This window comes from Gymnodraco acuticeps, unplaced genomic scaffold (assembly GCF_902827175.1).
Source record: "Gymnodraco acuticeps unplaced genomic scaffold, fGymAcu1.1, whole genome shotgun sequence".
Lineage (NCBI taxonomy): Eukaryota > Metazoa > Chordata > Actinopteri > Perciformes > Bathydraconidae > Gymnodraco > Gymnodraco acuticeps.
Window position 1 is genome coordinate 7,357 of NW_022990049.1, and position 14,398 is coordinate 21,754.

The following is a 14,398-nucleotide window of genomic DNA, read 5'->3' on the forward strand; positions in this document are numbered from 1 at the left end:
TGTTAGCATGCTATAATAGATTGAATGAGCAATAATACAAGGATGGTCCGGATCTGGGGGTGGGAGGGTTTATTTTTCCATAGTTTTGTCCTCTTGTCTGATTGTTATTGTTTGTTTTTTCTGTATTTTTTGTAATTTGTGTTGTATTGGTTGTGATTGTACATTGTATTTTTCTAAATGTGTATGAATACATTTTTGAAAAACATTTGATCAACAATAAAAAAGGATTTGGTCAGGATCTAGACTCAGTGTGTAGTTAATTAATTAATCAATGCTCTCTACATTAGGAAAACACATACCAGTGTACCAGAGGGAGTCACACACAGCTGTGCCTAGATAACCAAAATCCTTGAATCGACACACAGCAAATACACTCAAATGACACAACGAGAAAAAGGAGATCACACATACAGTATAGTCGATATAAAACTGGCCGCTTCAATCTGAAGAGCAACTAAAACAAAACACGGGAGTGTACCTTGTTCTTGTGAACACTAATGTTATCCACAGCATACACAGAGACCACACATTTCTTAAGGAGAAAACTAGTTACTAAAACAAAACACGTTAGTGTACCTTGTTAGCTAATGTTAGCTAGCTGACATTAACGTTACACATTGCACTCATATTACTCACCGAAACCTTGTAAAGCCGGTCCCGCTGCTCTTACAGAACCGACTAACTCCCCTTTCGTGTATGTACAGCTCTCAACATGCCCAGACTTGTAGTGATGTTCACCTCGTTTCATACTTTTCGCCTCATTCTGAAAGAAACAGGTGAAATGTGCTAACGTGACGGCCATCTTTATGTTGGTGGCGCGTTTTGTGCGAGACCAGAGACCTGTAGTTCACTAAGCGTAGTTCACTAAGCGTAGTTCACTAAGCGTAGTTCACTAAGCGTAGTTCACTAAGCGTAGTTCACTAAGCGGTTTCATACAAACAAAATTGTAACTTCACAGTTTTACGACACATTTTTATTTTTTTGACTTGTAAAATGTTCTTATAAATTGACAAACATCATATGTGTCATTCGTGGCACAATTCAAACGGGATCAAAAGACAACCTTTCTCTCTCCATTGACTTCAATGTATAATTTTCCGCTTCCGGGGTCCCATGGAGGCTCCCGGAAAGGGAGGGACTTCGCCTCTCTATAGTGAAAACCACCCTTGAATGATGGGATAGTAGACTAAAAGCTTTAGGAATCCAAACTATAACATATAATAAGTACCCTGTATCAAGATTGATGCAAAACAAGTGACCTTTTTAGAGAGATTTAGAAAAGAAAACCACTTCTGGGGTCATTTGGGTGGATTTTCCATATCTCTGGCCTCCTCGTTCGATTTTGATGATTGACATCTCTTTTGAACCGTTAGAACATATAGAATCGAGGGGGAGTTCCTAAAATCCACATACACGTTACCAAATAAGGAGTGAGAGTGATGCGTACGCAGCTTGCCCAAACCGAAAGCTATGTTACCTCTGAAAACTGAAACCTAGGCTTATTGCCATAAATATGAAGATGGATTATCAGTAATCATTTCAAAGTGACACAGACACATTGGATTAACCTATGGAATAACCCTCAGCAGCGTTTTTATCGTTTTAATGCCATTGAAGACAACTTTTGATCAGAAATAGCAAAAGGTGAGACATATTGCCGTTTTGGCTCTGTAAAGCTACGTTGTGTGTTGTCTGGATTTGCTTTCGCTGCGGTGAGTTTTGATAGCACAGTGACGATACGTACACCTCTAGAATCTGTGGAATCTCAGCTTTAATCTGATATCTTGTTTGTGCAGATTCGATAAGTAATAACTGTGCATACCTTTATTTAAATAAGGTCTGAATGCAGGACTTTAACTACTAGAGGAGTATTTCCATCCTATAGGCGCAGAGTAGCTGTGATTGGTCCCCAAAATAATTGATAGTTTACAATCTGGCTGAACTAGAAGAGGTATAAAAGTATATAAACGAAGGCATTGATTAGGGCTGCAAAACGACTCAACTTGTAAAGGTGATTAGATTTTAAATTCTAACACAGTTTTTCTGACTGTGCTTCCTGTTTCCTGCAGACGTCCAGCAGCTGGTGGTTAAAGAAGAGGTTCCCCCTGAGCAGCAGGAGTGGAGCTCCAGTCTGGACCAGGAGGACCCAGAGCCCCCCCCAGACATTAAAGAGGAACAGGAGGAACTCTGGATCAGTCAGGAGGGAGAGCAGCTTCATGGGCTGGAGGAGGCTGATATCATTGAGTTCATCTTCACTCCTGTCCCTGTGAAGAGTGAAGATGATGAAGAGAAACCTCAGTCCTCTCAGCTTCATCAAAGACAAACTGAACACATGGAAACAGAAGCTGATGGAGAGGACTGTGGAGGACCAGAACCAGCCAGGAGCTCAGATCCAGAGAGACATTTACAACCAGAGACTGAGGACAACCCTGGAGACTCTCCTGAACCAGACACTGAAGACAACCCTGGAGACTCTTCTGAACCAGAGGCTGAGGACAACCCTGGAGACTCTTCTGAACCAGAGACTGAGGACAACCCTGGAGATTCTTCTGAACCAGAGGCTGAGGACAACCCTGGAGACTCTCCTGAACCAGACACTGAAGACAGTGCTAGTTGGAGGGAGACCGGAGAACCTCAGTCAGGTTCAAACTCCCAGGAAAATAAACAAGACCCTGTCAGTGATTCAAGGTGTAGTGCTGGAGAGAAACGCTTTAGGTGCTCTCAGTGCAGGAAAAGATTTGTCCGCAAGTTAGGTCTGAAAGTTCACATGAGAGTTCACACAGGAGAGAAACCATTCAGCTGCTCAGTCTGTAAGAAATCATTTTCAGTGAGAGGTCAGTTAAAGAGCCACATGGCAGTTCATACTGCAGAGAAACCATACAGCTGCTCAGTCTGTGAGAAATCATTTAAACAGGAAAGAAGTTTAAATAGACACATGATAGAGCACATTGCAGTGAAACCATACCGCTGCTCAGTCTGTAAGAAATATTTTACAATAAAGGGACATTTAACAATTCACATGAGAGTTCATACAGGAGAGAAACCATATGGCTGCTCAGTCTGTAAGAAATATTTTACAATAAAGTCAGGTTTAACAAGTCATATGAGAGTTCATACAGGAGAGAAACCATATGGCTGCTCAGTCTGTAATAAATCATTTACACAGGCTAATAGTTTAAATAGACACATGAGCGTTCATACAGGAGAGAAACCATACAGCTGCTCAGTCTGTAATAAATCATTTGCACAGGGAAACAGTTTAAAGATACACATGAGGACGCACATAACCAATCAGCCGCAGTGTTTCAGACTGAAGATGGATGACCAAGCTACATCTGATGAGACACATGATGAGGCCGAAGTGACTGATGATCGGAAAGATTCCCTCAGTCAGTTTTAAAATCTCTAAACAGTAACAAAGGTCCTGTCAGTGCTATAAGACGCATCACTAGCAAGCTACCAGTCAGAGATCTGAGTGGGAAATATTAGGCCTGAAAGAAAGTCTGAAGAGACGTAAACATCAGATCAGTTCATCAGCACAACTCTCAACATCCATATCAATAATATCATCAGAACATGAACATAACCAAGAACCATCATTATTCTTATTTTACTCACTGTGCTTTTACTCTGTGTTTATGTTTTATGTTATAAATATATATTTGAATAATTTCTCGACTGTTATTTTTTACTAAATGTTATGATAATTAACATAAAGATGTGCTTTGGAAATAATTGTTTTTCCTAAATGGTTAGAAAAACGTGTTGAAGCTCACCTATTGTGCTATATTTCAACAATAACTGATAGAGCCATATCTATACAGATCACCCTTTAGCCTCATCCCCCTCTATTTCAGCCCTGCTCCTAAAGAGCTGATTCTGGGCCCTTGGCTACAAGGCCACGCCCCCTTTGTAGCTGCTGGCCACGCCCCCTTTGTAGCCACATGCTGCAGAGAGAAGCAGAAACTCAGCTAAACGCTGCCATGATGAAATAACAATTAAAACCAATTGGAGAGAACTCACCAGGGAGAAACCCCGCTCTGCTGCTTTCTCCCTCTCAGCCAGTGTCATTAACGAAGTTGAAGAGTGTTTGTTGGCCCTTGGCTTCTTCTCGTATACCTAACAGCCGTAGAGTCTTTCTTCTGCCCCGGTTCTCCAGGTCGTCTGTCTTTGACTCAAGGTAAGTGATAAGTTTGTTAACGGAGTCAAGTAAGGCCTCAATTTTTTCAAGCGTCTTCTCTGCGGGTGTATGCGGCCTTCGGCCTCGTTAATACGGGTTGAATTGGAAGAAACATCCCGTTTTAATTCTGTTACTTTACTCTCCAATGCAGCCATTGAGGTTGCCACGACAGTCAGACGTGTGTCGATGTTGTCCAACTTTGTTCCGAAGTCAGCCCGTAGTGATTTCAACTAGCTCAAAACGTCAGCTATGTTAGCCATGTTGCTATCTTGTTCGCCCTCGAGTGAAAATATCGCAAGCCTTGGTCGCAGGAGGGTTTGACATAACATTACATTACATTGCATTTAGCTGACGCTTTTATCCAAAGCGACTTACAATAAGTGCATTCGACCAACAAAATACAAACTTGAAGAAAACAGAATCATAAAATACATCAGGTTTCATAGAGCCAAACATTTCAAGTAGTACTCAACTGGTAGTATATAAGTGCTTTTGTTAATAGTTCTAACGCTCGAAGTGGAGTCGAAAGAGCTGAGTTTTCAGTCTGCGCCGGAAGGTGTGCAAGCTATCTGCTGTCCTGATGTCAATGGGGAGCTCCTTCCACCATCTTGGAGCCAGGATAGCAAACCCACGTGTTTCTGCTGATGGGAACTTGGGTCCCCTTCGCAGCGAGGGTGCAGCGAGCCGTTTGGTTGATGCAGAGCGGAGTGCATGTGCTGGGGTGTACGGTTTAACCATTCGCAGCATGGTACGCAAGTACCATTGTCTTGAAGTGGATTCTAGCAGTTACCGGAAGCCAGTGAAGGGAGCGGAGGAGCGGCGTGTGAACATTTAGGAGGGTTGAAGACCAGACGAGCCACTGCATTCTGGATGAGCTGCAGAGGTCGGATGGCACATGCAGGTAGACCAGCCAGGAGGGAGTTGCAGTAGTCTAGGCGTGAGATGACGAGAGCCTGGACCAGAACCTGAGTGGCTTTCTGGGTCAGCTGGGGACGTATCTTCCTGATGTTGTAAAGCGTGTATCTGCAGCAGCGGGTTGTAGCAGCGATGTTTGCAGTGAAGGACAGGTTGTTATCTAGGGTCACACCCAGATTCTTTGCAGTCTGAGTCGGGGAAACAACTGAGGGGCCGATGTTGATTGTTAGGTCAAGAGTGGGACAATCTTTTCCCGGAAGGAAGAGCAGCTCAGTCTTGTCAAGGTTGAGCTTGAGGTGGTGAGCAGACATCCACTGAGAGATGTCAGCTAGACAAGCAGAGATGCGTGCAACGACCTGGGTCTCTGAGCGGGGAAAGGACAGAATTAATTGGGTGTCGTCAGCGTAGCAGTGGTATGAAAAACCATGCGGGCTAATGACAGATCCGAGCGAGTTTGTGTACAAGGAGAAGAGGAGGGGACCAAGAACAGAGCCCTGAGGGACCCCTGTAGTTAATTGACAAGGGTCGGACTCCGACCCTCTCCGAGTAACCCTGTAGGTACGGTCTTTGAGGTATGAGGTGAGGAGGGAAAGTGCAGAGCCTGAAACTCTAAGTTCTTGGAGAGTGCGAAGGAGGATCTGATGATTCACCGTGTCGAATGCAGCAGACAGGTCCAAATAATAATAATAATAACAAAGCTGATATTGTGTTGTTAATGTTTGCCTTGTAAGGACGGATTTTGTATTAAATGATGTGTGGTTGTCGGGAGCTTCCCAGCTAAGCTGCCATCTTGGTCTCTTCCACGTGACCCCCCTCCCCCCCGTTTTCTGCATGTTAATGCTAGAAGCCTAGTGCCCAAACTAGATGTTTTTAAGACCTGGTTTTTAGTTGCTAAGCCTGATGTTGTTGTAGTTTCTGAAACCTGGTTAAAACCGTCTGTCACTGACTCTGTTATTCACATTGATGGATATAATGTATTCAGAGCAGATCGTAAGGGCAGAGCTGGTGGTGTTGCAATATACACTGCTGAGAAACTACAGTGCTCAGTCCTTCACTCAATTTCAATTCCAAGGCAATTTGAGTTGCTAGCAGTCCAACTAACTATAGCAAATGCTCCTCTCACTGTTATTGGCTGTTATAGGCCTCCATCGGCCATCATGGATGCAACTACTAGCCTTACTGAATTGTTGTCTACGTTTTCTTCTGAAATCATATTATTGGGTGATTTCAATTGGGACTGGTTGAGTGATACATCTTCACAGTTTAAGCAGGTTTGTGATTCTTTGAACTTAACTCAGCTTATTGATGGTCCCACTAGAATAAACCCTGCCAAACCCAATAACGATACCCTTATAGATGTCATTCTAACAAATGCAGCTCATAAGTATGTGTCTGTTGGTGTTTTTCCTAATGATATCAGCGACCATTGTACTATTGCTTGCGTTAGGAACACTAAGTTGCCCAAAGCCAAGGGCCTTATTGTGCTCAGGCGCTGCTTCAAACACTTCTCTGAGCAGGCTTTCCTACACGATCTGGCGGAGGTTAAATGGCACTTCATAGCGTTAATTCCATCTGTCGATGTTGCCGTCCAATTTTGTATTGATCACTTTTTATCGATTATTAATAGATATGCTCCCCTTAGAAAATTCAGAGTTAAGAATAATTTAAAAAAGCTAAAGCTGATTACTATCTGAGCTTAACCACTGATTGTTTTAATGACCATTCTAAATTCTGGAAAACAATTAAATCACTTCAGAACAAGAAGGTTTCTAGTTTCCCACAAAAACTGAACGTCAGTGATTCTTTTATTTCAGATTCAGATGGCATGTCTAATGCTTTCAATGCTCACTTCAAAAAGGCTGGTCCCATGTTTGATGAGCAAAGTCATGACTTAATGGTCGTACTCACAGCCCTAGTCTAGAGATGAACTCCCCTGTTTTTGATTTAGCATCTTTCTCGGTCTCTGAAGTCTTACAGGGTTTACAATTAATTGATTCTAAAAGGTCTGCCGGGCCTGACGGCCTCGACCCGTTCTTTTAAAAAAATCGCAGCTCAGATTATAGCACAACCAGTAACTGATATGTGTAACCTCTCCCTGCCCACTCACACACTGCCAGCTGTGTGGAAGCAAGCTCTGGTATCGCCCCTCTTGAAAGCTGGTGATCCCATGGAGTTGAATAACTATCGTCCTATCTCAAATCTTTCTGCGTTATCAAAGATTCTTGAGTCCCTAGTTTCTACTCAGCTAAAGCTCTTTTTAAATTCACACAACATCCTTAACCCTATGCAATCTGGATTCAGATCAAAGCACAGTACTGTGACTGCCGGTCTGAAAGTCTTAGACGATATTAAGGCTGCTTTGGATAAACAATCAGTTTGTGTTGCATTGTTTATTGACCTAGCCAAAGCATTTGACTCTGTAGATCACCACATTCTGTCTGATGTTATGTTGATGTCTCGTTTCGGTCATAATGCCATTTGCTGGTTTCAGAGTTATCTAAGCGACCGTACTCAATGCGTCAGGCTGGGTAGTACTGCCTCTGACCCTGTTACCTTGGAGAAGGGAGTTCCACAGGGCTCTATTTTGGGGCCCTTGCTCTTTTTATTATATGTAAACAATATTTGTATCAGATGCAATTTTCTACCTATCATATGTATGCTGAGGACACTATTGTATACTCATATGCTCCTTCTCTGGATATGGCCGTTTCCAATTTAAAATCTGATGTCATCACGCTGCAGCATGCGCTTCTTGATTCCAAACTGCTATTGAACAGTAAGAAAATCAAAGCAATGCTCTTTGCTCCCAAGTCAGCGTCCTCTTGCCTCTCCATTGACACCCTCGATGGCGTCTCTGTTGAGTTTGTCGATACCTACAAATATCTTGGCTTTTGGTTGGACAGTAATCTGAACTTTAAACACCACATTGAAGTTCTAACAAAGAAATTGAAATTCACTCTTGGCTTCCTTTTCAGACTTAAATGTTGTTTTTCAACTTCATCCCGTAAAAGGTTGGTCTCTGGCTTATTCCTGTCCCAGCTGGACTACGGTGATCCATCTATAGATTTGCCTGTTTGGGCCAAACTTGACCCACTCTACCATGCTGCACTGCGTTATATATTAGATGCACCCTATAGGACTCATCATTGCACACTGTACAGCCTAACTGGATGGTCCTCACTTACTGTGCGTAGGATGCAGCATTGGTTTTTATTCATGTATCCATTTTAGGTAAGTTTCCACTCTACATATGTGCCAGATTTGCTCCAGTTTGTGACTCTTACAACCTCAGAACCAGTGCCTGGATACGGGTCCAGGTTCCTGCCGTGCGGTCTGAGGCTGGAGAAAGGAGTCTTTTTTATTATGGTCCTTGGTCATGGAATGACCTTCAATCACGCCTCAAACTGAGGGCACTTGTCTCAACAGCATGTTTGAAATTGAAGTTGTCTGTTAGAAATTAAAATCAATATTTAATGATATAAGATAGTTTAAACATACAGTAATGTTATAACAGTTTTATTGTGAAAATACTTCCGGTTAGTTTTCGCCTGAGGTTAAAGTTTATTTTGAAAAGCTATTCCGGAAGGGATCTCCGAAATACCAACAGTAGCTTGACTTCAGGTTTTAACCAAGCGGCAAACTGTGGGGTAGAGCCGGGACGCCAATATGGAAGTGCCACACACTGCAGTTCATATATTGGCCGATAGGCAGAAAGGAGCAATTTCCATAGACCCCCATGTTAAAATGCCCAATTTTACAGCAGAAAAAAACATGATTCTACCCCTGGCTCCATACATTTTATTATCGATATAGTTAGATTCCACCTTCATGATTATGGATCTGTGAGTGAATTGTTTTCTAACGCGACCCTTTTATTTATATTAGGTCTTAAAGTTTTTGCATACATTAGGGCGTGGTCACATTGAGTGACGGCTCTGTCAAGTGCCTGCTGCTGTTAGCTTCTTGTCTCTCTGCTAGCTGCTCCGTGAAGCTACAGGGACTCTGCCTGCTCAGCTCATCCAGGGAACACAACTTGTAGCCGGCCGTGGTTGTTTGTTCTTCATGCTTATATATCGGACTATTGTGACTCGCTCTGCGGTTAAAACAGACGGTGCATGCATGCGGTTTTGCGGTAAGTGAAATTCTAGTGCTTTATTTATGTGTTAATGATTTTAATCAGCCACGTAATGAATGGTAAGGCTTGGGTTAGCATGTAATCCAGTGGTAGCTACATCGGTGCTAACGATTGTAATCGTAGCCTCCAAGTTAAAATCATAGACTGTATATAAAGGTTACAACGAAATAGACAAGTGTTAGAAATTAAAATCAATGTTGGTATGGCGTAATTTGAATTAAATACACTATTTAATTTAAATCAGTTTTATTCTGAAAAACCGGAAGTTCACTAACTATTAACTTAATACTTTTATTCTGAAAATTCTTCATTTCCGGTTAGCATTAGCATGTGGCGAAATGCTGCATTTTCAAACCGTGAATCAAAGGTGAAATGACATGTGATGTTGTACACTGAGCACACTGGGTTTAGCACTCATTTATTACCGCTGAATAACGTTTATTAGGGAATGTTTAAATAACCACAGACACCAGAATGATATAATTTAACAACAGAAAAAGGCAGAAATTGCATTGGACCCGCCCCCGACCAATAGGAGAAGACCTCCGATGACAACAGGAAGAGCAAGCCAAGGATTGACCTCTTGCTACCGGGTGACCTGGACTGACCGGGCGGATGAGGAGAACGCCTCCACTCGCACATTTCATTTTGTACTGTACACCACCACATCTTTTGTGTAATTAAATGCTGTTAACTTTTATAAGCTTCCCTTGACTCTTTTCAGTCTCTCCTGCCTTCGGGGTTATAGAATACACTAACATGGCGTCCCTGGGTGGGCTCTGAAGCGGGATAGAGCTGGAAGAGAGGGGAATGCTGCAAGCTAACTAGCATCACACTAGCCTGCAGAAAATGAGTTTTTGGCTGGGCCTAAACGAAAGGTGAGACAGTTACCTGTTTAATTCCGTGGTGATTGCGAGTGGTGTGGAGATTGTATATAGTGTTTCTATTCGTCTCTGTTGTATCTTCGGCGCCGCCCGATAATGTGAATATTACATATTAAGACCTTCTGGTGAGGCAGAATTTTATCTGGGATAGGGTTCACATTGTGTTAAATACCTCTGGGTAGGTACCAGACCTGATCTGTTTTACACTGGACTGGGTCCATTCATGTTAGTCTATATGTTCGATGTGTTAAACCTGCGTAGTCTGGTTTAATAACGTATATTGTGTGGAGTTTTTAAGCCAAAAAGTATATTTTTATGTGATCTTCTAAGCCGAAACGATTGTGTACAAGATTGGTATGAGATCGGCTTTTAGGGTCAGCATCTATATAATTTAGAGCTAAGATAAATGAAGATTGTGTTTTGTATTGTCAATCAGTGTGGTTATTTATATGCAGATGTTGAGTGTTTCCATTGTTCCCCTTCCCCCAGTCACATGCGGTTAATGCTATACTGCTAAGCTAGCCAGTTAGCATTACTAGATGGTGAAATACTTCGAGTAAAGATACAACCGGTAACTACTGATAAAATACACAGGGATGGTGTAGATGAACGTTGAGAGTAGATTGAGTTGTTTTGTTTTTCATGCTTTTCAAAGAAAGTACTTTGAACTTTATATTTTGAAATAAACAGGAAGTATGTTTATGAACCGGAAGTACTAGTTGATACATTTGAGAGGAGTTACAAATAAAACAGCTCCCCTAGCGGACATAATAAGTATTACAGTTAATACATTCTTCACCACACAGATAAAGATTACATGTGGTTTCTTTGAATTGAAGTATTGTGGTTAACACATTTTATGACATTTGCATAATTTCATGAACTCAACTTGAGTATACACTGTCCACGGTTTATTTGGATTTGCACCATATTCCTATTTTTACAAAGTCAAAACCATACACTGTTCATTTTTATTTATTTGTTCAGATTTAAAAAAAATTGCATAATTTCAAAATTTTAATTTAATTTGTCTAATTTTGATTTTCCAATCTCAGTTTTACAACATTTACATTTATTTTTCCAAATTCTGTAAAAAAAATTGAAAAAATTACAAGATTTTAAAGTTAAGTTCAGATGACATAGGATATCTTTATAAAGAATACAAGGGTACTATTCAGAGGATTAGTCATTCATTTTGATAAACTTAATAATATTATCGGTGTACTTAAGAAACATGTCGCCAGAGTTAAGAGCACTCACAGTGCCAGGCACAACTGCAGATATTAAGGCGAGAGTAAACATCAGATCAGATGCTTTAACGTGTCCAAGTCATAGACAGAAGACATGGAACCAAATAGAGAAACTGTTGGAACAGTGGCAAACGAGAGGATTGATTCCAGCAGATGATCAACCTGGACCAACGGAAGCCCATAGAAAAGCTGTAGTTGAACATGAGAATGCTGAATACCTACAACAGGAAAAAGCATGGATCAAAGCCGTACAAACCCCTTGGTATGGACCAGCTAAAAGCGCTATGAAAAAAGCTGAAAAAAGAAAAGTTAGGGTTACATGTCTGTTAATCCATCTGACATCCATCGCAGAAGATCTGCCAGTAAATGAAGACACAGCAGAAATGACAAAAGAGGCTCCACTTATCCAAACTCCAAAGCAGTATCCAAGCCTGACCGAAGTGTCTCCTCCAGACATATCAGAGAACAACCCTTCTCACCAAGCTTCGATTCAAGCCCCAAATGAGAAAGAATTGGCGTTTGAGGTAAGAATCCTATCCAGTGTCAACCAGCTGATGGAAGAACTCGGCAGAAGAATGGAAGCAGAACTCGGCAGAAGACACGAAGAGCTCGACAGAAGAATGGAGGAACTCGACAGAAGAATGGACGAGGAGCTCAACAGAAGCATTGAAGCAGAACTCATCAGAGGAATGGAAGAGAGACGAAAGGCAGATGAAGCCCATAATGACATTATTGAAGAAAGACGGAAGGCAGTTGAAGCCCATAATGACATTATTGCAGAAAGACAAAGGGAGGAAGATAAATACCAACTACTTCTGGCGGAGAGGCAACAAGACGATGTAAGATTCCAGGACATGATGGCAGATAGACAAAGGAGAGAACAAGAAGAACGAAGAACTCAAAGAAAACGCAGAACAAACTACTCTCCTGACTATTCCAATGGACGGGGAGAAGAATATGACGACAGCGGTACACAGTCTGAAACCAGTAGACACTCCCCATACCATGAACAGTCACAGCAACAACGCAGTTTTGCATCTCCTCCTGAGAATAATAGTAGTGACGAAAACGAGCAACATTACCCTGGGACATGCCCCAAAACTAGAAGAACCAAGACAACTAAAAGAACCAAGACCGGTGCACATACCTCCATGCCATTGATAGCGGCTGGAAGAGGAGGATTTCAATACCAATCATGGACTCACAGGGACATGGAAGCATTAGTGTCAAAGCTACCTCCACTCACGAAAGGAGGTCAGAAGTGGGTTACTGATCTGGAGAAGTACACTGTCCAAGACCACCTGTGCTTGGGAGACATGAGGGCCCTGCTTGGACGGATAGAAGGAAGACTAGAGGCAAGAGCAGTAGATTCCGAGGCCAATTGCACGCACGACCCAGATGAAACTTCATTCAACAATATCAGGTCGAATTATTGGGCTGCTATTCGTCACATCTACCCGACAACACGCAATTTACATGCCCTCAACAGCCTGAGAAAAGAACCGGGGGAAGAAATGCATGCCTTCTTGAAGAGATGTGAAGGAGTGTGGGAGGACTGCACTGGAGAACGGCATGACGTTTCTCCGGCTGTTGTAATGTTGTGGAAGAACGCTGTCATTAAAGCCCTTCCCCGATCAGTGCAGGCAGGCCTGGGAGACGTGGTGGGATTAGACGCTAAACCCATTGAAGAATGGAGACTACATCTCATTCACTACGATATGAAATACCAGGCAACAAAGGGGGAAAATGATGAAGAAATTAAAACACTAAAACTAAGACTTTTGAAGATACAAGTAGCTGAGAAAGATGCCGAAGCTAATAAAAACAAGAAATCGACAAATCAGATGGCCATACTAGCAGAGAAGGCAGGGCGGACACCTCCAACAGTTCAACAAAGCGGAGGAGGAAGTGTATGTCCACAAAACCAGGTTCAGCAGACACCTGTGTATCTTCCTACGCAAGTACAGCCACAAGCACCACAGTATATTCAACAGCAAATACCTGTGTATCTTCCTAACCAAGTACAGCCGCAAGCACAGGTATACACTCCCATACAGCATCAACAAAAGGGACAATGGAGAGGAAAGCAACGATCAAGAGGAAGAAGGGATGATGGCTGCTTCATATGTGGAGATTGTAGACATCTGGCCAGAGATTGCCCCACTCAGCAATATCCACCACAAGGTAGCACCTCACAATACAGAGGAGAACCAGCGTTAGATTTTAGAAATATTGAGGCGGAAGCATATGCCAGGGCCATGACGAATATTTCTGTTGGATCAGGTGATTGGGTAAATGTAAAAATCCACAAGATGAACTTGTTGCAACCTGTATGGAGTGGACCATGGGAAGTTGTAGAACGCACTGCAGATGCGCTCCGGATCAAAGTTAAAAAAGGAACATGTTGGCACCTTCATACACATTGTGTAGCCGTACCGCCACCTTTCCAGAAACGGCACGGCAGTTGGAACTGATTTTGGAAAACTGGTACAAAAAACAATAAGGAATTGAACATTTTTTACAACGACAGCACCAGGAGATGAGTAAACTCAAGAATCTGTAGTGTAAATACATTGAGAAAAACACATTTTACACTCGAACTGTTTGCACATCATAGACAAGGAAGTTAGACAATATAAATAAATGTTCAGCAAAAGTAATAAGTATGGTGGAAAGTAGACATAGGCCTACACTTGATTCAAATTTCATTACTGTGATCCAATTGGTGTGCTCTGCAGGTTTACTATTGTTCTAAATAACAGTGGGATTTAAAATATTGGAGAAAATATGGAGATGTTCTTTCGTAGTGTGTGGGAATATGTGATGCTGGAAACATGTAAGTATTTCAGAGTTGTGTTGGGTAAATATGTAGCAATGGATGAAACAATTTTTAGAGTGAGTTTTTGTAATATCATTAGTAGACATTAATTATGTTGTTTAGATGGCATTTAACAACTAAGACAGATAGTATGATTAGAAAGAGACAGAGTGGAAAGGGTTGGATTTATTTAACCTCAGTGTGCTAGACTTCTTA

The 14,398-nt window shown here is 41.9% G+C and overlaps 2 protein-coding genes across 2 annotated transcripts; both read left to right on the forward strand.

Moving 5' to 3' along the window:
• Positions 1–1,858: 1,858 nt before the first annotated feature.
• Positions 1,859–3,672, forward strand: LOC117545860 (gastrula zinc finger protein XlCGF8.2DB-like). The gene has a single exon (XM_034215819.1). It carries the CDS (start codon positions 2,333–2,335, stop codon positions 3,398–3,400), a length of 1,068 nt encoding a protein of 355 aa, XP_034071710.1. The 5' UTR covers positions 1,859–2,332; the 3' UTR covers positions 3,401–3,672.
• A 5,972-nt stretch (positions 3,673–9,644) lies between these two features.
• LOC117545859 lies at positions 9,645–14,188 on the forward strand. The gene is made up of 2 exons (XM_034215818.1): positions 9,645–12,071; positions 12,114–14,188. The coding sequence occupies exons 1-2, from the start codon at positions 11,349–11,351 to the stop codon at positions 13,836–13,838; spliced, it is 2,448 nt and encodes an 815-aa protein (XP_034071709.1). The 5' UTR covers positions 9,645–11,348; the 3' UTR covers positions 13,839–14,188.
• The last annotated feature ends 210 nt before the right edge of the window (positions 14,189–14,398 follow it).

Bases quoted from the DNA above. Each gene is read 5' to 3' on its own strand.
- LOC117545860 (XM_034215819.1), top strand. From the start codon at position 2,333: ATGGAAACAGAAGCTGATGGAGAGGACTGTGGAGGACCAGAACCAGCC.
- LOC117545859 (XM_034215818.1), top strand. From the start codon at position 11,349: ATGTCGCCAGAGTTAAGAGCACTCACAGTGCCAGGCACAACTGCAGAT. The intron at 12,072-12,113 runs GCAGATGAAGCC...GAAAGACGGAAG, and splicing joins GAATGGAAGAGAGACGAAAG to GCAGTTGAAGCCCATAATGA.